Below are 24,099 nucleotides of genomic sequence, written 5' to 3' on the forward strand. Positions count from 1 at the left end.
GTATGCATATATAAGGAACAAGGGTTCCTTATATATGCATAAGTTACTACAATTTTCAGAGCACCTTAGCACATATATCTCCTTTGCTAATTATCCCAGAAAGTATATACACTCGCTAAAATATTTACACTGATTTTCCTATTGTGGCACCTATGCCACAAAGTGCATAGAGCTTAAAAAGAACTGAAAGGTTTAATGGTAAAATCCAGGTTTCCTCCTTATGGAAGCCTTGAGGGGTTGTAAACAGCGTGTAAATATCTGCACAGGATGTTCATGGAGCAATAGGTTAATCTGGAACCAGCACAGAATATTCCAGAGCCCTATGTGTCAGGAGGTGTAACCTGCCTTCTTGACAAACAAAGGGGTTCATCCCCTGATGCGTTCATCATTGAGCAAAAGTGATAAGACCCACACTCTACAGAGTCTGGGGCAGATTGCAAGGAAAAGAGTTGGATGGAGCTGTGATCCTCACGAGAATCTCAGAAGGGAGCAGCAGGAGTGCAGGGATTTTCTCCTAAAAATCCCCAGAGGCCTGAGAGCAGAGGAGAAAAAACAATGCAGAACAGCCTGGAAGTTGGATGTTAAAAGATAAAATCTGCATCTAACCAAGGCAGGAAATTTCTGGACCAGGAAGCCAAACTGTGCTAGAGCAAACTTGTTTTGGGACTCAGAGGATCCTGATGCTGAACCAGAAGGATTTTTCCTTGAGCTGTGCAGGACATTCTTGTGAGTAACTATTTTGATAACTAAGGAAATCGGAGAGAGGACCAGGCTAGCTTGTGCAAGGACTAAGGAGAAGAAAAACAAAGTAACCAGAGCTACAGTGTTGCCGTGAGAAGAAATGGTTACTCGCACTTAGCCGCCCAGTCCCAAACCAAACCAATCCAATCCAAGCCCCAGCAGAGAGAGATGAAATTTCACAGTCCCAAACTTTCCCCCAGCCCCCGCTCACCTGCCCTGGCCATGGCCACGGCCACGCAAGCCCCCAGCAGCAGCAGTAGAAGTAGAAGGGCGGCGAGTGAAAGCGGCTTCAGCAGCCCCGCCGGTGAAGGTGAATACGTGCACGCCTGTAGCTCTAATATTGCTTCGCAAGGCAGTGAAGGCGCATGCGCACACGCCGTGACCTCAGACGTCCAGCCGGTCACGGCGTGTGCGTATGCGCCTTCGCTGCCTTGCGCGCCCATATTGAACCTACAGGGGTGCACGTATTCATCTTCGCCGGCGGGGCTGCTGAAGCCGCTCTCTCTCGACGCCCTTCTACTGCTGCTGCTGGGGGCTTGCGTGGCTGCGGCCAGGGCAGGTGAGCGGGGGCTTGGGGAAAGTTTGGGACTGTGAAATTGCGTCTCTCTCTGCTGGGGCTTGGATTGGGTTGGTTTGGTTTGGGACTGGGCGGCTAAGTGTGAGAAGCATTTTTTTTTCTGTGGATTGGGTTGGTTTGGGACTGTGAAATTTCGTCTCTCTTGTCCGTCTGAAGGAGGGTGCTTTGTTGCGCTCCCTGCCTCCGATCGCTGGCTGCTGGGGCTTGCTGGCGCCGGGCGCTCAAGGCAGCGGGGTCTGTAGGAGAACCATCCACTTCCTGGTACCTGTCATTTCAAAAGTCATTTGAAATGACAGGTACCAGCACACCCAGGATACTGTATATGGGCGCAGTATAGCGCCTATACAGTAAAATGGATTGCGCTTCATGGACGCGCGTTGGACGCGGCTTGCATTTGCATGCCATTTAAATACGGTATCGAGCGGTAGGTGATCCGAACTGTGCGTGCGGCAAACGCGGGTGCACCGGGCACTAACGCACCTCTTTCTACCGCACCTTACTGTATCGGCCCGAAAGTTAGTTTACTGCAGAAACTTCAGGATCAATCAATTATTTGGAGCACAGCTTGAGTCTGCAGAGAGATTTGATTTGTTTATGTGGAGTCTTCTCAGCCTGTTACTGGCCTGGCAGGCTATCCTGCCCTCAGCTCACAGCTCTGGAGATTTATTTCCCCACCTCAGGATAATAATTACCCTGCTCCTCGAGGCTGGGAAAGGAGACCCCCTGGCGTATGGGGGGAGGGAGTGGTGTTACACTATGAGAATCTTCTTGCATACTTTTCAAAATATAAGTGTGTAGGGATAACTGCAAACACCGTCCCTCACCCCCTCCACTCCAGGGATGTGCCAACAGAACGCGCCTATGGGTGGAGAATTTAAAAACAAAAAAGGCCCATTTCTGAGGGCAGAATACTGTTTCACTCATGGAAATGCTTTTGAAAATTACCCTGAGAAAGTCACAAAGATTGGGACCGTTTTCTCTCATTACCAGGCACTTACAAAACCCTGCAAAAAAAAAGAGAAAAGCACATATCCTATTGAGAAAATACAATAACATTAAATAATATGAAACATAATATACAAACATAAAATATCTACAGAAATGTTTTGTGATAATCCAAGCAATGTTACTGTTGGGGGTTCTAATTCTGTGAATCTTTGCAAAGGGTTCTTGGTGTTTTGCTCTTGTGTATGATTTTGGGGAATGCATGCTTTGGAGTTCTAGTTTAGCTTTAGAATTGTTTCTCCTTATATCGGAGACCTCCCTCACTGCTTAGTTATCTGCTGTGTGTGTTTAAAAAGGAGCCTGATGAGCTGAGGCTTAAGGAGGGATGGCTGGATACAATAGATATTCAGTTTTCTAAATAAAAATTAAGTAATGCACAAGAAGCAAGCATTGTCCTGCAGAAAGCAAGCTCTAGATCACCTATGTATTTGCTTCAAAGAAAAGATGTATAAATAAACAGAAGTGCTTGTGCCCTTACTGTGTTAGAGGGATTTAGCAAAGAAATTTCAAACTGATTAGCTGCAGAAACATCCGCCTGGCCTGGAGAATTAAGGAGAAAGGGCTTTGGAGATGGAACAGCATCCCTGACAAAGGGAGATATCATTACTCTGACTTACAGGTGCACAGTGAGACAGTAGGCCTCTTAAATACAGCCCTGCTAGAAAATCTCTCCCACCCATGCACTCTGCCTCCTTCCTAACTACAAAGGAATGTGCCATAGAGTTCATTAATTAGCTTTACCATGACACCAGTAATCATCTGGGTTTTCTTTGCAATTCTTCTCTTGCTGAGGTTTTGCATTGTGGGTGCTGGTTATCAGGAAGAGGCTTCTGATGGGAGCCCCTTTCCATTAATAGATCGTATGGCCCGTGAAGTTTCCATACTAAGACTATCAAGCATTGGAAAGGTCACATTTACAACTATGATGACTTTTGCTAAGTCAGTGTTGGGGAGGAGAGGAGAATGTAAAGCACGCCATCCCCCCCCCCCCCCCCCCCCTGAAAAAAAAGGCCCACTGGCTGCCGGGGCATAGATCAGCCAATGTCGTTGTCTACAACTTTCTGAGCTGGCAGTGCATTAATAGCAGGAAGTGGACTCCAGTGGTGACTTTATGGTCAGGCCTCATCCACTCTACACCAACTATTGATACAAATAATCAGCTAGCCACCTAGTGTAGGGATTTACAATATAGCCAGCCTGCTGTCAGCTTTTTGAACATTGAACCCTCAGCTGCTATACTAGCTCTGAGTTTTGTTTTGTTGTTTTTTTTCTTCCACTGTTGGAAACCATCTTCTTTCTCACGCCATCGGGTAGCCATGTCTCGTCCATCTTTCCATGCTTTAATTCTCCCCTGAGCTATCATTTTCTCGCAAACTCGATTTTTTTTTTCCAGTGACAGAAGGTCTCCTCTTGTTCTCTCTGGGATACAACTCTCTAACTATGGATATTGAGCTTCCAGTCTTAGGACCCTGCAATATCTTGGAATCAAATCTGAGACTCATTCCAATGTTCCATCTTTCAACCATAAAACCGTTCTCTCTGCTGACTTGGGAATTTGGTGGTATAGCCCAAGCAGGGCTGGTGTTAGACATATTGAGGCCCAGGGCATAAACTAAAGAGTGGGCCCAGCCTGTCCTGGGCATCTGAAGCTCCATCTCCGTGATATTACTCAGCTTTGTCAGCTTGGTCCCACCCCGTCCTGAAAAACCAGCCTAAAGCACAAGGGCCTGAATTTTGATTTATAAAATATTCAAGGCTGTAGTGCTGGTACTGCAAAGTCTTTCCTAAGACCCTCTCATGATGTTATAATCAATGGTAAGAATACACTACAGAGCATAAAATTATGTACAGAAAATTCTCTCTCTTAAAATAAGAAAATATGTTGCTTGCCAGACTTTCAGTTGTGTTCCACCCCATTTGCTATGCTGCAGAATCTTTTTTTCCTTTAAATTTCTCTTCCCATTTTTTGTATATTTTTAGCCTTTTCTTGCTTCCTGTTATCTTTTTGATTGTCCACTTCCCCTCAGACACTTACATAATCAGAGCTCGGGGATGGCACATGCAGGCATGTACAGGTTTAATCACAGCAAGAAACCAGACCGACTCACTGGCAACACCGAACTGAAATGCACTCTTATCTGGCAGTATGTACTTCCAGCTCAGGGCTGGGTTCTGGTGTCATCAGCCTTCAGGGGTTTTCTCCTCTGTTTTTATGTCTTTCCTCCCTCACCCCCCCCCCCCCCCCCCCAAAAAAAAACCTAGTCTGATTAGTTGGCCAGAGGCTATGCATCAGGGCTCTTAAATGGGCCCTAAATCTGGCCACTAGATTTCACCCTTGAGTAATGGCTACAGCTCCTTTCTCTAGAGGCTCTGAATACCATCTCTGTGGCACCCCAGCCAGCCTGGGATGCACTTGACTGAGACCAGCACTTTCTGTATGGTGGTGGTACCCCTGAGCCACTGGCCTGGCACATAGAAACTCTGACTTGGGACACTCTCACAAGCGTACTTACACTCGCGTAAGATGGCCATTAGCACAAGCTATGACTGCAGCACAGGCTGGTTCAGTGCTACCTGTTTTCAGGAGAATCTCTTTAGTCTGGTATGGAAAGTGTTTTTGCCTTGTGAAGCTTCAGTCAGCACAGAATAGTTTGGCGTCTGACTGGGGACTGCAGAGTGTGTGGACAGGAATTCTGATAAGATACGCGCCCTGTCAAGAGATCACTTGCTGATGTGCTTGGTGGCACTTTCTGAGGCACTTTGGCTGGAGCTTCCACTTAATGGTTGTCATCACTGATACAAAATTACCGTAATGCCCCGAAACTGCTGCATTCATGCAAAGCTCCGTTTTATGGTGTTATCCTTGAACACACCAATTTCTTGTGGTTAACTTCTCTTTAGCCACAAGTTCTGCAGGCTCGCTGCTCAGTGTATTGTTGGTTTTCTAATAAAAGCCAATGTCTACAGCAACTGAACTGTTTCCAGCTTGCTGAATGTATTTGGCAATATGACAAGATGTTATAATGCTGACTAATTTATGGTAATTCCTCGACACGCAAAGCAGATGTTAACTCAGTTTGACCCAGGTGATGTAGGGTTCCGCTGTCCTGCTTATGATCTTAATCTCATAATCAATTTGCACAACATTCCAGGTATAAGAAAATTATCCAAGGGTTAATTTGCAGTAAGAGTATCCTTGGGACATGTGCAAAATCCACCTAACTAATTACACAGAGCTATCAGTGTGTTGTGTTTGAGGCATTGTGGACCCTTGGTCGCAATGGAGATGACTCCGCCCATGGGGCGGAGCCCCGTGGGGAACCACTGCGATAGGCTGACACAGTTAGCAGACACAGAATGGACAGAGTCTTTATTGTACTGCTGTAAATAGATGGTAAGGCACTGATCCATGGAGTGCCAATACGTTCAACAGGCTGAGAAGTATAGTCTCACCCACATGTTCACGATAGGCAGGAGCCCGCAGTGCTGGTAACGCCGCGGCTGGTGGGTGGAGTTGGAGCGCTGGATCGTAGAGGTACTCACAGAATGAAGGCGTCTTCCTGGTGGTAGAGTGGTGGGACCGAAGGTCCGTGGTGCAGGATATGAAGGTAGATAGGCCCTCGGAGTGAGTACCCAATGGTCCAATATCCTGTAACTGAATAGAGAGAAGACCCCCGAGGAGCAGTTGTCTTGGTTAGTGAGGACCCTGAAGGGAAGTTGGAAGCAAGAGACCCCCGAGGAGCAGGGGTCTAGAGCTTCTGCTGGAGCAAGGTCCTAGCGTGAAAGTGGCGTCTAAGCGTGCAGCTTAGAGCATCAGAGTAGCGAAGTGAAGACTTTACTAACTCAAAGTGGTAGTGGAAGCGGAGGCTAGAAATACCCGGAGATACTGACGTCATGCGGTGGGGCCGCCCCCAAGGTTCCCACCATGACGTGTATTTGAGCGTCGGAGATGTGCGCGCTCGCGCCCTAGGAGGCCACGGGAGTGAGCATGGCAGAGGGGGTGCCCATGCTGGTCTGGAAACACCGAGGCACTCGGCACCGGAGACAGCCATCTTGCCCAGAGAGAGAAAGGGGAGAAAAAGAGGTAAGGCAGAGTGGTTGCAGCCGTCTGCGACTGGACGCAACACTGTGCTAATATTGAACACACTGAAAAGTGTGAGCAGTGGCGCCAAGTGTCTAAGCTTCAACCCTGTTGTCAGACACAACTATATGACAAGCACATGGTCCCCCATCTTTGCGGCCTTTGCCACACTTTTTCCTCTCCATAAAATAAAATCTAAGGTGGGGCTTCTCTCATGGCTCTTGCAGAGATGTAGCTTGGCATCTATGCAGGGGTGGATTGACTCCGGTGGGCTGGTCACATGATGACTTCTGCATTGGTTGCTTGCTGTGCTGTGTCCCCACTGTCTGGGCCTAAAGAAGCCGGCAGCAGAGCCATCCTGCTGGCAACCAAAGGAGGAAGAGAGATGGGCCGCTGCTGGAACAAAAGAGAGACCCGGCTGCAGCCACAGCCGGATCCCAGGCCAACGGAGTTGAAAGAGACCTGGCTGCAGCTGCTGCTGAGGCCAAAACACAGAGAGAGAGACTGGCTGGGGCCACCACTGGATCCCAAGCTGGTGGGACCAAAAAATGAACAGAAGTACAATAGTGTGAGAGGGATTGAGATTCTGCTTGTATCTGTGCATACTTGTGAAAGAGAGAGTTTGGGAGCCTGCTTGTGTTTGTGTGTGACAACATTTAGACAAAAAATCTCCAAGTTACATGATGTACCTCTCAGTGATTAGCTTGGTGTACTTCTGGCAGGTACTGAAGCAACTACTGCACAAAAAGCACATTAGTTGCTCACAAATACCCTGTGGGCTGGTTTGAAAAAATCCCTGGGCTGGCATTTGCCTTCAATCTGCCCCTGCACTTTTGGCTATGTGAAGAAAGTGTGCCTTCATCTTATACCCAACACGCTACATCATGGTCTAGGAGTCTCTGTTAAATGGGTTTTTTCTAAGTATTTAAAACACATCACTATTTATTTATATCCTATAAGTAGACACAAGTGTGACCCTTAGGTCTGTATGGATGTGATCCTTAACCTTCTATCCAGCCGATGAATTATCACTACCTTGTTAAGCAGTGTGTGCCTTTGAGCTACGATGCGATGCCACTTTTGCTTCCCTTGAATCATAGGCTTTTTGATTATATTAAACTAATCAGTTCTAGATCTCATTAGCAGCAAAGCAAACTCCCTCCACTACCAGGGATGACCTGATGCACCAAAGACCCTGCCAGAACCACCCCGAGAACCTTTATAGCAAGCCTGTCATGCCAAATCAGCACCGACACCTAGGACTCACAGTGCAAGAACCTTACTGCAGGCCCAGTGGTTCCTGTTAGCTAAAACCCTTTGTGCACCCGGCTCTTCTCACACTTGCCCACTTTCAAAACACTTTTCACTGCTTCGTCTCACTAGATCTGTTTACCCCAAGTCCAGCATGTCTTGTCAGCTGTATGCTGCTTCTTCACAGCCAGTTTATTAACCCAATCTTTTTATGAACGGGATCAGTAATTACCCCACTTCTGTTGACGCTGCCAGTTCCTGTTACAAACACTGTGCTCTTGAAATGTATGTAATCTGAAACAAGCCATCCCGCCAACCCCTTTCCATGCTCAGTCACTTCTCTGCAAATGCCGGACCTGGGAACTGTTGAGTTGTGGTCACCCTGAGATTCAGTGGATTAGAGGATGGGGTGCATGCATCAACTTTCTCACACTCTCTCTCTCCCTCTCCAGGGATGACTCTCCCCTTCTCTAATCATAGGTGCACAAGGATTCTACAAGATATCTCACACAGCAGAGAACAGCCCTGATTCCTGCTGCTGCCCCTCCACTATCAGGCAGCCTGTAGGTTAGGGAAAGGGAGGAGCTGAGCAAGGCAGAGGCTAGAGCAGACAGCAGAGAAGAAGAGCCACTCTGTTTTCTAAGCCAGGCCCACCCCTCCTCTCCTGCAGGGAACAAGAGAGGAGGGGGGAGAATTTGGAGTGGACAGAGGAGAACAGACTAAAGAGCTATTCTGCTCTCTAATCCAGCCCCTCTTCCTGACTTTACTCCTCTGGGCTGCAGAAGCAGCAGTGGCAAAGTGCCCTGTTGGTAGTGGTAACTATGGCCCAGGCCATATTAGCCATAGAGTAGCTAGGGCTCTAGGCTCTTTAAGTGAGAATACAACATTTGGATATTCAAAACAGTGTGAGGGGTCTCTGTGTAGAATACTTCTTTCATTGGATGTTCAGGATGGTGTGGGAGGTCTGTCTGTAGAATACATCTCTGCTATTCCTTCTGTATTGACCAATGGAATAAAGAATTCTTGATAAGCTTCTAGATTTGTAGATTGTATTATATAGGGCGGGGGGAGGGGGGTCTCAAATGTTTTTGCTTCTGAGGTCCCCTTCCTCTGTAATTAAAAACATTTATATACATGCCTGTATATAAATTAGCTAAACCATTAAAAGGTAATGTTCAAAGGTGTGTTCACTGCAGAAATGGGCTTTCCCAAAACTGCACACCCACAATAAGTGTAAGCTTTCCTATGTTCATTACCGGTTTGCACTAGTTTCCCCAGAGCGAGCAGAGGTGTTGCCAGGGTTTGGGGTTTGATTTTCCACACACACACAGTAGCAGGTGTCATTTGCGTGAGGGTAAATTTGGTAGGATAATTTTAAAAGCTGACTTCTGCACGATATTATGAAATTACCCCAGCCATGTTCTCAAAGATGAAAGGTATTAATGATAGGTAATGATGTGTAAGACAGTTGCTGGAGAATTTTCACTGTCTCATTTTAATTCTTGCTTCTATTTTGTTGCTTGCCGTTTCGAATGGAGCTATAACTTGTCGGGGGTCCTTTATTTAGTTAAATAATTTTGGGTCTCTTCCTTTCTTAGCCTAATAGTTTCCTCCTTCTCTTTGGACTTCCAGCTTAATTGGAACCCGCTTCTGTTGTGCTCTGGTGCCAGGAGCATTCATTCACACACACCTGACCTTCCCCTAACAAGACCTTGGTGCCTGTCCTTGGTCAGCATAGCTCCCTCAGCAACCTGGTATGATTAGAACCTAAATCTGGCCAGTAGGTGTCACCACTGAGCAATGGCAGAGACTCCCAGCCCCTTCCTCCCCTACTCATCACAGCACCACCAGGGACTGAGCCCTGCCTGTGCAGCATTCCCATCCTTGGCCAGCCCTAGGTTTTCTGCAGGGCAGTGCTGCCACTGGACCAGCCCTCTTTTGACTTTGATCTTATAAATGCTGACTTATGAACTACTTGTTTTCTTTCTGCAGGTTCTACAGAAGCTGGGGAAAGCTGATGAAACAAAAGATGAACAGTTTGAGCAGTGTGTGCAGAATTTTAACAAGCAGCTGGTAAGTGAACTTACTTATGGGTGCTCCCCTGAGAAAGTGGCGTGCACTTGTGGGCAGAAGAGTCCCCCTGCTCCAGAGTACCCTGCCTCCCAGACCTCTCTCACCTAATGAAGATCTTGAGCTGGTGCTCACAGCAGTCACAGAAAAGTCAGTGTGGGGCCTGTGAGCTTAGTAAGGAAACCTGTGCATGGGGTGAGGTCGCTGTGAGACTTGAGTGCATGTGGGCTAACAGGGACCGAGCTGGCTTTTGGTTATGTTGCTGTTTCTGCAAGCTCTGGCTCAAGACTGCAGCCAGGTGGTTCCTCTCTGCTCTGTGCAGGTGACTGATCAGTTGCCCCTGCCAAAATCCGGGCATGTCTTTGCTCTGCTAACGAATTCTTCAGGAAACTAATGGGAGCAAATGGGTGAATATGCAAATCTGCATTGCTATATTGCAAAGGATGCAATGAAGCATTAATGCACTCAGATGCTTCTGATGAGTTTGTATTGGACACGAAGCAGGGTTCCAAAAGTTAATTACTGAAAAAGAACTTTGTTTTACTCTGATCCATCGTATGTGTCACCAAGTTGTCGTCATTGTGCTGTTATAACTTTGCACTGGTAGGCTTTCACTGACTCAGCAGGCTTGAAGGCTTGTGCTCTACCTTTTGTCTAATGTTGATGACTTGCAGATTGTACCTTTTTGACTGACCTCAGAGGAGGCGATATTGTGCACTTTGATTAATGTCACTGCTTTTGGTATTTCATGCCTGAGTAAAGTGCAATGTACCTTGTGATATCACAAAGTTGGTTGTAGTTTTTTTCACCAATACAGCTGAACTGGAGTAGTATGTCTTTTCATTGTATCAAGGAAGTCCATATTCAAAAGCATTTAACTGGCTAACTCAGAAACTGAAAAATCAAGAGAACAGCTCTATCGCTGATCTGCAGCAATTATTTGTAAATAGTGATTCTGTTTTATGTTTTGTGTTGATTTAAGACTTGTTCTAAATACCTACACTCCGTGGAATGTCATTTTTTTCTAATTTTAAATACATCCTATTTTTGAGAAATATATTATTGGAGTTAGAGGAAAGTTTCATATATTGTGTAGGTGTACCAACACCACTACTTAGTGGGTTTAATCATTAACTATCCTCCTCCTCCATAGACTATTTTTAAAAAAAAAAAAGTTTTTTGTGTTGCTTATTACTAATCCCGGTGACCTAAGACGCTTCCGTGGCTTAAAAGTCAGTAAACTTGTATATGAACTGCACGTTGTAAAACTCTAATGAAGCTGTAAGAGATTTTCAAAATAGAGTAAAGATCAGACTTCCCCAATTGTTGTTGGTGTATTGTGTCCAACCTTAATGTTGATCCCGACACGAACTGTCAGTGTTTTAGACGTCAGTCTTTCCTCGGGGGAGTACGTAGATGCGAAGAAAACCAACTTTGTGGGGTCTGAACCTCTTCACTCAGCGATTCCTCGTGATGATCAAGGCTTCTACCTCGTAATGATGTTACTCTGAAAGTGCCTCCGGAAGGATAGTCTGACGGTCTGTCTTGACCCCTTTTATATATGTCAACTAGAGCAGTATTAGCCAATGAGTGAGTTGACAAGATTGGCCGGCCTGTGATGTCACTGGCCGACCTTGTTGAGAACTCTTTTATTTAAATGCTATCTAAAAAGCGGACCTGGGAGAACTCGGGAAAAATCCGACGTCCTCCCAACTCGTATTACTTCACATGGCCGGGTGACATGCTGTCCCGACCTGGGTGAAAACACTCTAAATGTAGTTTGTCGCTGCTTAGCGGACCTGAAGGAAAATTACCGCTTTTAAAACCTCCTACAGACAAACTGCATGCTGTTTTTAAAATAAACGATATCCTGTTTACTGTATTTCTACAATGATGGAAGGACCCCGTATTGCCATGTGCTGAAATTATAAAACTTTATAAACGATTATTAAACTGTGTTCACTGTTTATCTTGAACGTGTTCAAATGCCTCGTAGGCTTAAATATCTTATGGTGTTCTATATATTACTTTACAGCAATGTATTGAAATTGAGTTCATCATTCATGCCCCGGGGAGTTGAGGATGTTAAGGTGAAAATCCAAAATGCCTCACGGCGATTAAGATGGATCCGAATGTCTCCCTCCCTTGATGAGGGTTCTATATGTTCTAATACAGTCTATTTTAATTCTGTGATGGTATGTCCTGTATCTCAGGTGTTGTACCATCGGTGCCGTCATCTTGGCTGTGGTGAACCTGGATTTATGTTCTCCTAGCCTGACCTTAATAGGTCTTGTGGTGTGGCCGATGTTTAACTTGGGACATGGACAGATAATGACGTAAACCACGTTATTAGATTGACAGTTTGTGTTGCTTTTACGCCAAACTTTATATCCAGAGACGGGGTCTTCCCATAGTATCCCCATTAAAGTTTGTGCACACCACGTGCAGTGACCGCATGATTGATGGCCAACTATTGTTTCTTCGATCTTAACATTGTCAATCTGGGCGTGGACCATCTGATCTCTAATATTTCTACACCGGGACATGGCGAACATAGGCGGTTCTGTAAAGATATTATGCATTGAAAGTATATGCCAATGTCTCTGAATGGCAGCTTTGATTGTACTGGCTGCTGTAGATTGTCTCAGTACACACGTCAAACGGGTTTCTTCATTCATTGGTTTATACTGTAAGAGTGTTCCGCGATCACTAAACTTGGCTCTTTTGTATGCTCTGTTGATGGCTTTCTGAGGATATCCTCGCTCCAAGAATCTACCTGCCAAAATATCTGCTTGGATTTCAAAATCCTTCTCAGTAGAACATATGCGTTTAGCTCTGAAGAATTGACTGACTGGTAGACCCATTTTAAAACTGTGTGAATGATGACTGGAAAACCTCAACAGGTATTCCGGTCCGTAGGTTTCCGATGAATGGTAGTGTAGAGTCTTCCATGGTCAATGTTAATTGCCACATCCAAAAATGTAATGTGTGTGTTAGAAATTTGAGAATGAATTGCAGATTATGATCCACTGTGTTGATCCACTCTAGAAATTTTTGTAACTGGACATACCATCACAGAATTAAAATGGACGGTATTAGAACATATAGAACCCTCATCGAGGGGGGGAGACATTCGGATCCATCTTAATCGCCGTGAGGCATTTTGGATTTTCACCTTAACATCCTCAACTCCCCGGGGCATGAATGATGAACTCAATTTCAATACATTGCTATAAAGTAATATATAGAACACCATAAGATATTTAAGCCTACGAGGCATTTGAACACGTTCAAGATAAACAACAGTGAACACAGTTTAATAATCGTTTATAAAGTTTTATAATTTCAGCACATGGCAATACGGGGTCCTTCCATCATTGTAGAAATACAGTAAACAGGATATCGTTTATTTTAAAAACAGCAAGCCGTTTGTCTATAGGAGGTTTTAAAAGCGGTAATTTTCCTTCAGGTCCGCTAAGCAGCGACAAACTACATTTAGAGTGTTTTCACCCAGGTCGGGACAGCATGTCACCCGGCCATGTGAAGTAATACGAGTTGGGAGGATGTCGGATTTTTCCCGAGTTCTCCCAGGTCCGCTTTTTAGATAGCATTTAAATAAAAGAGTTCTCAACAAGGTCGGCCAGTGACGTCACAGGCCGGCCAATCTTGTCAACTCACTCATTGGCTAATACTGCTCTAGTTGACATATATAAAAGGGGTCAAGACAGACCGTCAGACTATCCTTCCGGAGGCACAGTCAGAGTAACATCATTATGAGGTAGAAGCCTTGATCATCACGAGGAATCGCTGAGTGAAGAGGTTCAGACCCCACAAAGTTGGTTTTCTTCGCATCTACGTACTCCCCTGAGGAAAGACTGACGTCTGAAACACTGACAGTTCGTGTTGGGATCAACATTAAGGTTGGACACAATACACCAACAACAATTGGGGAAGTCTGATCTTTACTCTATTTTGAAAATCTTACAGCTTCATTAGAGTTTTACAACGTGCAGTTCATATACAAGTTTACTGACTTTTAAGCCACAGAAGCGTCTTAGATCACCGGGATTAGTAATAAGCAACACACAAAAAATTAAAAAAAAAAATAGTCTATGGAGGAGGAGGATAGTTAATGATTATAACCCACTAAGTAGTGGTGTTGGTACACCTACACAATATATGAAACTTTCCTCTAACTCCAATAATATATTTCTCAAAAATAGGATGTATTTAAAATTAGAAAAAAATGACATTCCACAGAGTGTAGGTATTTAAAACAAGTCTTAAATCAACACAAAACATAAAACAGAATCACTATTTACAAATAATTGCTGCAGATCAGCGATAGAGCTGTGCTCTTGATTTTTTTTAGATTATTATACAGATCGCTGAAATTAGAGGTGTATTGCATTGATATATTTGGTTTAACTCAGAAACTGGCCAGCTAAATGAATATTTGGGCACATCTGGATAAATTCTAGCAGTGTGTTATTCAGCTAAATTCTAGCCACCTAAGTTAGTGGCATTCTGGGAAGATAATTGAAAGGAGTTGTTAGCCGGCTAAGTTAATTGGCTAACTCCGATATTCAGTCAGCTAGATAACTTAGTCTGCTAAGTCTGGTTGGACCAAAGAGCTGTCCTAAAGTTAGCTGGCTATATTTAATAGTATGGGTGCTTTATTGAATATACCTCCAAAGTTAGCCAGATAAGTTTATCTGCTATCCAGACTATGTCTGAATATAGAACTGAGTTTAATGTACCTCTCTGCTGATGCCGGTGAGTTGAGTATTGTGTACCATTTCATTGTTACTGAGTTGCCCACACAATACCTTTTTACTGATGTAACTTAGGGCTGTGCTTTACCGAGGCTTTTCACCCATTCTGTGTCCGTTAGTGTAGATCTTGGTAAATCAGGTCCTAAATTGACTGACTGTACAGTATCATGTTGATATTAACAAGTAGGGCATGGCATACCTTTCTGTTGTTGCTGAGTATAGTGCCACTTCACTGGTGGTTGGCGTAATCTGGTTTTTCATGATGGTTGTGAGAGAGCTACTTTGTCTGATGCCCCGGGGTTGGGTATATTCTCACAGGACAAGCAGGATGGTAGTCCTCACATATGGGTGACATCACAGGATGGAGCCCAATCCCGGAAAACTTCTGTCAAAGTTTCCAGAACTTTGACTGGCCCTTACTGGGCATGCCCAGCATGGCACTAACCCTGCAGCCAGCAGGGGTCCCCCTCCAGTCTTCTTTTTTCCGCGCAGCAGTAGCCTCACGGTTTAGGAGCTCTGAAGAGATTCCTGACAGGAATTTTCCTCACAGAATTATTTAAAGTTAAATTGCCCCACAGGGGTCCCTCCTCTAACTTTTCTCTGACCGCGGTACTCCAGTAAGTTTTTATCCGTTTTCCGTCGATTACCATCTAGTTTCGCCCTTGCGGCCTACTGGCTGTCGACTGTACCGCGGCTTGATTTTTGTCAATGGCCATGGCATCGGGGTTCCGTCTGTGCCCAGACTGCACTTGCACCTTGTCTATCACAGACCCCCATGGAGTCTGTAATGTGTTTAGGCCGTGAGCATGATGTCCTGTCTTGCACCAAATGTGCCCTCATGACACCAAAAGGTCGCAAAGCCAGAATGGAGAAGATGGAACTCCTCTTCCGTGCTCAGACCCCGACTCCATCCATTGCATCGATGTCGTTGGAACCGGCACCGTCGACTTCATGCCAGCATCGACCACCGACCGGTGACCGACCGCCATCGACGTCTTTACGGCCATTGACACCCACTACTCCCCCCTCAGGATCGAGGGGATCGCAGGGAGAAACATCGACATCGCAAGACTCGGACCATTGAGGAAGCAAAGTCATCGACCTCGCCACCGTCCAAGCCACTGTTGAAGAAGCCCCGTCCAGGAAAGGCACTGACCATTCCTGCGACCGGGTCATCGAAGCCACCCTCACCCGATCGGGGTTTGGGAGTCGCGATGCCGCCTGTAAAGGTGGTCCCTCTGACTATGCCTTTGCCTCACTCTTCTGTTCCGGAGCTGGGGCTGCTTGCTCCAGGTCTCAGAGAAGAACTGGATCGGCTGGTTCAGGAGGCCATCGACAAGGCGATGCAAAGTCTACAGTTTCTTCCGGCACAGACACCGGCACAGATTGTGGAACCTGTCATCGACCCGATTCCGGCAGCGCTGGCACCGCTACTATCCAGGATGGAGGCGCTGATGGCCGCCCTTCCACCGATGGATCCTGGGTCTCCAATGGCTCCAATGCCCTCCCCGATGACTGCTTCATCGGGAGGAGAAACACCATTCCACATTCCTCCATCGGGTGTTTTGCCTCAGCCATCAATGCCAATACGTCCCTCGCCACAGATTCATCCTTCGGTGCCGATATGGCCATCGACACCATCGATGCCTACACCGATGCCTTCCATGCCATCATCGGTGCCTCCGGCAAGTCCTTCGATTTTTTTCAGAGCCTCGTCCGGGACCTTCAGGTATCTAACCCCCTTTTTGTCCTACAGGACAGTCTGTTGATTCTTATGACACTTGGGGTGATGATACGTCAACAGGCACCGATGACTTACCTTCACCACCTTCTCCTACTGAAAGTAGAAAGCATTCATCTCATTCATAAATTTTGTGAAGGAAATGTCTGAGTTGGTTCCTTTTCAACTTCAGACGGAACAGGATGACAGGCACCAGATAATGGAGTTACTCCAATTTCTGGATGCCCCCAAGGTAATCACCTCTATTCCCATTCATCAAGTACTTCTTGATCTCCTCAAAAAGAACTGGGAAAATCCTGGATCAGTTGCTCCAGTTCACAGGAAGGCTGACACTACTTACTTAGTTCAGTCAGCCCCAGGCTTTCAAAAATCCCTGCTTGACCACCACTCAGTTGTGGTAGAGTCGGCTCAAAAAAGGGCAAAAAGGTCGAAACCTCACTCATCGACCCCACCTGCTAAGGAACAAAAGTTCCTAGACAACATTGGTCGAGTGTTTCAAGGAGCCATGCTCATCTCCCAAATTGCTGCCTACCAGCTTTATATGACCCAATATAATAGGGTCATCTTTAAACAGATACAGGACTTCTCCAATTCCCTGCCTGAACAATTCCAAGACCAACTACAAACCTTTGTAAACGAGGGATTTGAGGTGGGAAAACATGAGATTTGAACATCTTATGACATATTCGACACCTCTACCAGAGTGTCTGCAGCTGCCATTTCAGCAAGACGGTGGGCCTGGCTCAAATCTTCTGACCTTCACCCAGAAGTGCAAGACCAGTTGTCCAACCTACCGTGTGTAGGAGATAATCTGTTCGGTGAACTGATCCAACGAGTGGATTCTTCGAGCGGATTCAACGAGTGGATCCAACGAGCGGATTCTTCAAACTCCACACCTTGAAGAGAATCAAACCACTCCTACACACTGCTGACTTCCGAACAGTACTGCAGGCCATGATCCTATCCAAACTGGACTACTGCAACGCCATCCTACTAGGTCTCCCAAAAAACACCCTTCAACCATTACAGCTCCTACAGAATGCTGCCGCCCGCATCCTCACAAATACTCACCGTCATGACCACATCACCCCAGTTCTTCAATCCCTACACTGGCTCCCAGTAAACTCCAGGATAATCTATAAATCCCTTACCCTCATACACAAAGCCATTCACAACCAAAACATGCACTGGTTCCCTGAACATCTCCACATCCACAACACAACCAGACCTACTAGAAAACAGCATCAAGCCAAACTCCTGACACCCTCCCCCAAAGTCATCAAACATGCCTCAATCAGAGAAAGATCATTCATTATAGCAGGCACATCCCAATGGAACAAAATGCCACCCCACCTACGCCAGGAACCTTGCCATAAAAAATTCAAACAATCTGAAAACCTGGCTCTTCAAACTAGCATACCCCGACTAAAGATACGACCCTCGACTGACACGCCCCCCTGAACTTAACAACCATTACCCCCCTCTTCCCCCCCACATCACTGTACCCCCCCTCCCACCCTCCTCCTCCTCCTCCTCCTCCTCCTCCTCCCAACCCAACCCAACCCAACCCCCCATCCTCCTTCTCCCCTCCAATACCATATACCTGACACCTTTGTGAATAGTTAAAGACCGGACACCTTGTGAATAGCTGTAAATCTAAATAATGTTTACCTATGTTTATCTACTCTAAATTATTGTAAAGCCCGTTGCTACGTTACGTTACACTGTGAACCGGGGTGATGTTTTTAACGTGCCCCGGTATATAAAAAACTCTTAAATAAATAAATAAATAAAGACCATCATGAGACCCTTAAACAGCTCTCCTCAATGCCTTCAGACTTCTCCTCAAGACAACCCTTCAGGAAGAACTCTAAGAAGTTGTTCTACCGTCCAAGAAAGGCCTATCCACCACCAGCAAGGTCCCATACTACGGGACCTTATCAAAAGCCTCAACCTCGCCAAGTCCGAAAGCAAAAACCACAAGCAGCTCCCCAGGCAGGATCTACTTCAGGTTCTTGACTTCCGCCTGGAGAGCAGCAGCCAGATTCCTCTGCCAAGCATACCAGTGGGAGGTCGATTGTGCCACTTTCACAACATGTGGCTGTCAATCACAACCTACAATGGGTAGTGGCAATCATTGCTCAGGGCTACCATCTAAACTTTCTTGCATTACCGCCGGACTCCCCATCTCTACAGGCGTAGAATGTCCGACCACTCCATTCTTCTGGATCAAGAGGTCTCCCTTCTCCAGTCAAGAGCAATAGAACCCGTTCTGCACTCGCAGCAAGGCCTAGGGTTCTAGTCCCAGTACTTTCTGATCCCCAAAAAATTGGGGGGTGTTCGTCCAATCCTGGACCTACATGCTCTCAAGTACCTCCAGTGGGAGAAGTTCAAGATGGTAACCTTAGGATCGCTTCTACCTTTTCTACAAAGAGGAGACTGGTTCTGTTCTCTGGACCTCCAAGACGCATATACACACATTGCGATAACTCCAGCTCATCACAAATACCTGAGGTTTTTAGTAGGCCCCAAGCACCATCAATTCAGAGTGCTTCTGTTCGGCCTGGCGCCTGCACCATGTGTCTTTACCAAATGTCTCGTAGTTGTCGCAGCTTTCCTCAGAAAAGGTGTTCACGTCTACTCCTATCTGGACGACTGGTTAATCAGTGCTCCAACCCAGCAAACGGCTCGGTCGTCCCTCGATTTGACTCTACACACTCCAATTTCACTAGGATTTCTCGTCAATTATGAAAAATCCTATTTAGTCCCATCTCAAACCTTGTCGTTCATTGGGGCAGACTTGAACACCTTGCAGGCAAAAGCTTTTCTACCTCAACAACGAGCGTTAACTCTCGTGTCTCTCGCTCACCAGTTGCAGTCTCGGAATACTGCAACTGCACGCCAATTTCTCATCCTCCTGGGACACATGGCATCCTCAGTCCATGTCACACCAGTGGTCCGTTTGGCCATGAGACTCATGCATTGGACTCTGAAGTCACAATGGATTCAAGCTGTTCAGCCTCTGTCGACCATTGTCCACATCACCGACTCACTCCGTCTGTCTCTCGCTTGGAGGAAGAATCAGAACAATCTCTTCCAGGGACTGCCCTTTCATGTGCCAGATGCTCAAGTCATTCTCACCACCCATGCTTCCAACCTCGTGTGGGGAGCCCATGTGGCCGATCTGCAGACACAAGGATCTTGGTCTCCAGAGGAAGCCAAACACCAAATAAATTTCCTGGAACTTCGCGCAATGCGATATGCTCTCAGGGCTTTTCAAGATCACCTATCACATCAAGTCATCCTGATTCAGACTGACAACCAGGTGGCCATGTGGTACATCAACAAACAGGGAGGCACAGGCTCCTTCCTTCTGTGTCAGGAAGCTGCGCAGATTTGGGCAGAAGCTCTCTCCCACTCGATGTACCTCAGGGCCACCTACTTGCCGGGAGTGGACAATGTTCTAGCAGACAAGCTGAGTCGCGCTTTCCAACTGCACGAGTGGTCTCTCAACCCCTCTGTAGCGAACTCCATCCTCCGACAATGGGGATATCCTCACAGACCTCTTTGCATCCCCTCAGAACCACAAAGTGGACAATTACTGCTCCCTCATTCGCAGCAAACGCTCTCAGCCCAGAGATGCATTCTCCCTCTCATGGGCAATCAGTCTGCTTTATGCATTCCCTCCACTTCCTCTTCTCTCAAAGACTCTCGTGAAGCTACGTCAGGACAAGGGAACCATGATCCTGATAGCACCTCAATGGCCACCCCAAGGGTGGTTTCCCATACTCCAGGATCTCTCCATCTGCAGGCACATTCCCTTGGGAAAGGACCTGCTCCTGATCACTCAAAACGACGGGTGCCTTCGCCATCCCAATCTTCAAGCCTTGTCCCTGACAGCATGGATGTTGAAAGATTAATCCTTCAACCACTTAACCTTTCAGATTCTGTTTCCTGTGTCTAGATTACTTCAGGAAGCCTTCCACGAGAAAATCTTACTCCTATAAATGGAAAAGGTACACTTCATGGTGCACCTCTCAGTCCCTTGATCCCTTTTCCTGTCCAATCCCAAGGTTGGACTATCTCTGGCATCTGTCAGTTAGGTCTCAAAACATCTTCCATCAGAATGCATGTCAGTGCGGTAGCCGCCTTCCATAAAGTGTCGGATGTCCCTATATCAGTACAAACCCTCGTAACATGCTTTTTGAAGCGCTTGCTCCACATCAAGCCTCCTTTACGTCCTCCGGCCCCTTCTTGGGACCTTAATCTGGTTCTCGGTCGGCTCATGAAACCACCATATGAGCCTTTTCATTCCTGTGACCTTAAATATCTCACATGAAGTGATTTTCCTTTTGGCTATCACTTCAGCTCACAGGGTTAGTGAGTTACAGGCCCTAGTTACCTATCCGCCTTACACTAAACACCTGCAGGACCGGGCGGTACTCCGCACTCAGCCTTAGTTTTTACCTAAGGTAGTTTCGGAGTTTCACATTAATCAATCCATCATACTACCCACCTTCTTTCCCAGGCCCCACCCAGGGGATCCAGGGGAACAGGCTCTGCATACCCTTGACTGTAAACGGGCTCTAGCTTTCTAGCTAGACCGTACAGTTGCCCACAGGAAGAGCACTCAGTTAATAGTCTCTTTCCATCCCAACAAATTAGGGCAACCTGTGAGTAAGCAGACTCTCTCCTCCTGGTTGGCGGACTGCATATCATTTTGCTATCAGCAAGCAGGCATTCTTTTTCAAGACCGTGGTAAAGCACACTCTGTGAGGGCCATGGCGACTTCAGTAGCACACCTACGATCGGTGCCGCTTCCTGACATTTGCAGGGCTGCCACCTGGAGCTCTCTCCACACTTTCACAGCCCACTATTGCTTGGAGAAAGCCGGAAGACAAGATTCCATCTTCGGCCAGTCTGTCCTGCGTAACCTATTTCCAACGTGACGTACCTATACTCTTCCGCCTGCCCGGTGGGGTTCAGGATGCCCTCTATCAAATTCCACCCCAGTTGTTGTGCCTGTTGCACGCCGTTGGGTACATTTGGTGCATGTTCGGACATCCTCAGCTTGGTACTCACCCATATGTGAGGACTACCATCCTGCTTGTCCTGTGAGAAAGCAAATGTTGCTTACCTGTAACAGGACAGCAGGATGTTAGTCCTCACGAAACCCGCCCACCGCCCCGCGGTGTTGGGTTCGTAACATTTTGTTTTATTTTCAGCACTGCCTGTAGCTTTCAAATAAAACTGAAGGGGGGCACTGCTGGCTGCAGGGTTAGTGCCATGCTGGGCATGCCCAGTAGGGGCCAGTCAAAGTTCTGGAAACTTTGACAGAAGTTTTCCGTGATTGGGCTCCATCCTGTGATGTCACCCATATGTGAGGACTAACATCCTACGGTCCTGTGAGAACACCTGTTACAGGTAAGCAACATTTGCTTTAAATCCTCTTTTGATTAATGACACAGAGTAAGATACACTAAAGGTCAATCTTCAAAAAAACATGAATAAAATTTGGATATACTCCATTTATTTGGGCAGTGTTTTCTAGATAACACTGAAACCTAAATGGCTACATTTGAACCTAACTGGTGATATTCAAAGTTACCTGGAAGTGTGTTTCTAGATAACTTTTACCTTAACTGGCTATTTTCAAAGAATATAACCGATCAAGTGGTGATGCAAAGTTTAAAAAAAACAAAACTAGGCCTGTGACCCAATCCCCTATCCCACTACCCAAAGGAAATCAATGTCTGCCCTTTGTGGCTGAAACTCCTCCTCTTCCAAGCCCTCCTAAATAGTATCAAAACATTGTGGGTCTATAGGCCGGCAATGCCTCCTTCCCCCACCTCACAGAATTGGCCAAATACAATGAAATGGCCTCCTCCCATCAACCCAGATAGACTCCTTCTGCCACACCTTACTGCAACTGGAAGTTCAGATCAACTCCCGGCACATCAGCGTTGCTCAAAGCAATATTCTGACAGTGACATTTATTTGGTGCTCTCGGCTCTGCCCCAGAATTCCTCCGGGACATCTGGATAAGTGCCAGTGACCTTCAAATCTTGGCATTTATCTGGATACCTCAAGTTTAATGCCTTTGAATTTTGACCTCCCTATGTTTTTTTGTTATATGTCTTATTTGTTGTCACTTATGCCCTTTTTAACACTTAATATGGAATTATTACCCATTTTGGCAACTTAAAGAAAAAGGCATTCTTGAAATATTACTAATACAGTGAATTTTACAGCAATGACTATCCCTTTAGCCCCTTCACTTCTACCGATTTGGTGATTCCTTTTCATTAGCAGCTTTGCTTTTTTGACTCAGATGATTAATGTGATGCAGCTGTGATGTGACCACAAGGTGCGTCTGATTCACAAAGTCCCCTAGCATTCTCTTAATGAATTGGGTCCTTCGTAACTTATCTACATATACATTTTGGTGTCCTTGCAAAGCCTGGAAATCCCCAGAGATAAAGTCAAATGTGTTTATGCATTTTTGTGAGGTGAGTAATGGCTGGAGAGTTGAGAAATTACAACCCGCTACCTTAAAAGAAAACCTCAGTAATGAAGAGAATTTATAGGTGATTTACGTGGCCTGCTATAGAGCAGCACATTCTTCAACTAATACCCTGACCTGAAACTTAAGTCTTGAGGAAAGACGATCCCTGTAGCAGAAGGAAGGTCCTTGCCAAGGCTGTGCTGTCACTGGACTGGAATCCAGTGGGGTGCGATCAGCAGAGCAGGGGGAAACTTGCATGCCATGTGTGCTGCTCCCATCAATCACAGCACCATCAGCCACCTGACTTGAACACTCACAGAACAGGGCATTTAGCATGGCACTGCTTGGGCACAGGCTACTTATGAATGTAGGACACATGCTAAATTATCTCATGCTGGAACTAAGGCAAATGTTTGGTTTGTTTTGGGGGTGTTGCCAGAATTGCAGATTTAGGTGTTGTCACGTGCTTATGGCACCTTTCTGATTTCCAGGGACAAATCGGGTGCCATAATCTTAAATTCAGCCTTGAGTTAACATGGGGAGTGGAAGACCCAGTCGGATCAAATCAGGGACCTTCTGCATGTTGGTGCACAGCACTACTGAGCCACTGGACGGCAGCACCCTGTGAGAAGCTTTCTGGATGCCTGGGATTCAGACTTGGCCTTTCCAAGCCTCTTCCGTCTGCTGCCTAGGTTATTACATAAAGTGCATATTGAAAGAACAAATTGTTACACACCCTGGTTACGGTAAATGGCCTCAGTGTCTTGTTGCATTTTATTCTCAAATAGTTTTGGACAAAAAAAGAAACATAGGAAAGCCAACAGAGCTCTCTTTTTTTTTTTTTTTTTTTTAAACTATGAAGTGAAGGTTGTGTTGCTGCTTTTGATGAGAAGGCAGCCAACATAGTTTGCTTTCTGAAAAGTCAACCATGACACAAACAGGAAGAAAAAAGCAGAAATACTGTGCAAAGCAAGCAAAAGTCAAAATCTTTCCCAAAATGAATGACAATGTTTCAAAATCCTCAAAATTCCTGGAAAGCATTAGAATTCAGGGATTGTTGTGACTTGGCTAGACTTTTCCTACAATTATTTGTACCAGGGCCTGCTGCAAAGGACAGTTAGAAAGCTGTGAGTGACCGTGCTGCTCAGGTTTTAAGAGTTAACCCTGGATCCTGGTGCAGAAGAGAACAGAGGTCACTGGCTTCATGTTGGGTTTTCCAATGTCTAAAGTCAGTAGGTCCAGCGCTTTGAGGCATTTAAGGTCACTTAGTGTAGCTTTACTCACCATTCCGACTTCAGTGAAAACCAAAGTGGTTGTGACTCACTGCAGAGCGTTTTATGTAAATCAGCCCAC

General features: G+C 46.0%; 1 protein-coding gene across 8 annotated transcripts in view; it reads left to right on the top strand.

Moving 5' to 3' along the window:
• Positions 1–24,099, top strand: part of BIN1 (bridging integrator 1) — a 288,905-nt gene that overhangs the window by 115,149 nt on the left and 149,657 nt on the right. For all 8 annotated transcript variants that reach the window (XM_029605136.1, XM_029605137.1, XM_029605139.1 and 5 more), the window contains exon 2: positions 9,648–9,728. In XM_029605136.1, the coding sequence (XP_029460996.1) occupies positions 9,648–9,728 (81 nt within the window). The remainder of the gene's footprint in view (positions 1–9,647; positions 9,729–24,099) is intronic.

Source organism: Rhinatrema bivittatum, chromosome 6 (genome assembly GCF_901001135.1).
Source record: "Rhinatrema bivittatum chromosome 6, aRhiBiv1.1, whole genome shotgun sequence".
Taxonomy (NCBI): domain Eukaryota; kingdom Metazoa; phylum Chordata; class Amphibia; order Gymnophiona; family Rhinatrematidae; genus Rhinatrema; species Rhinatrema bivittatum.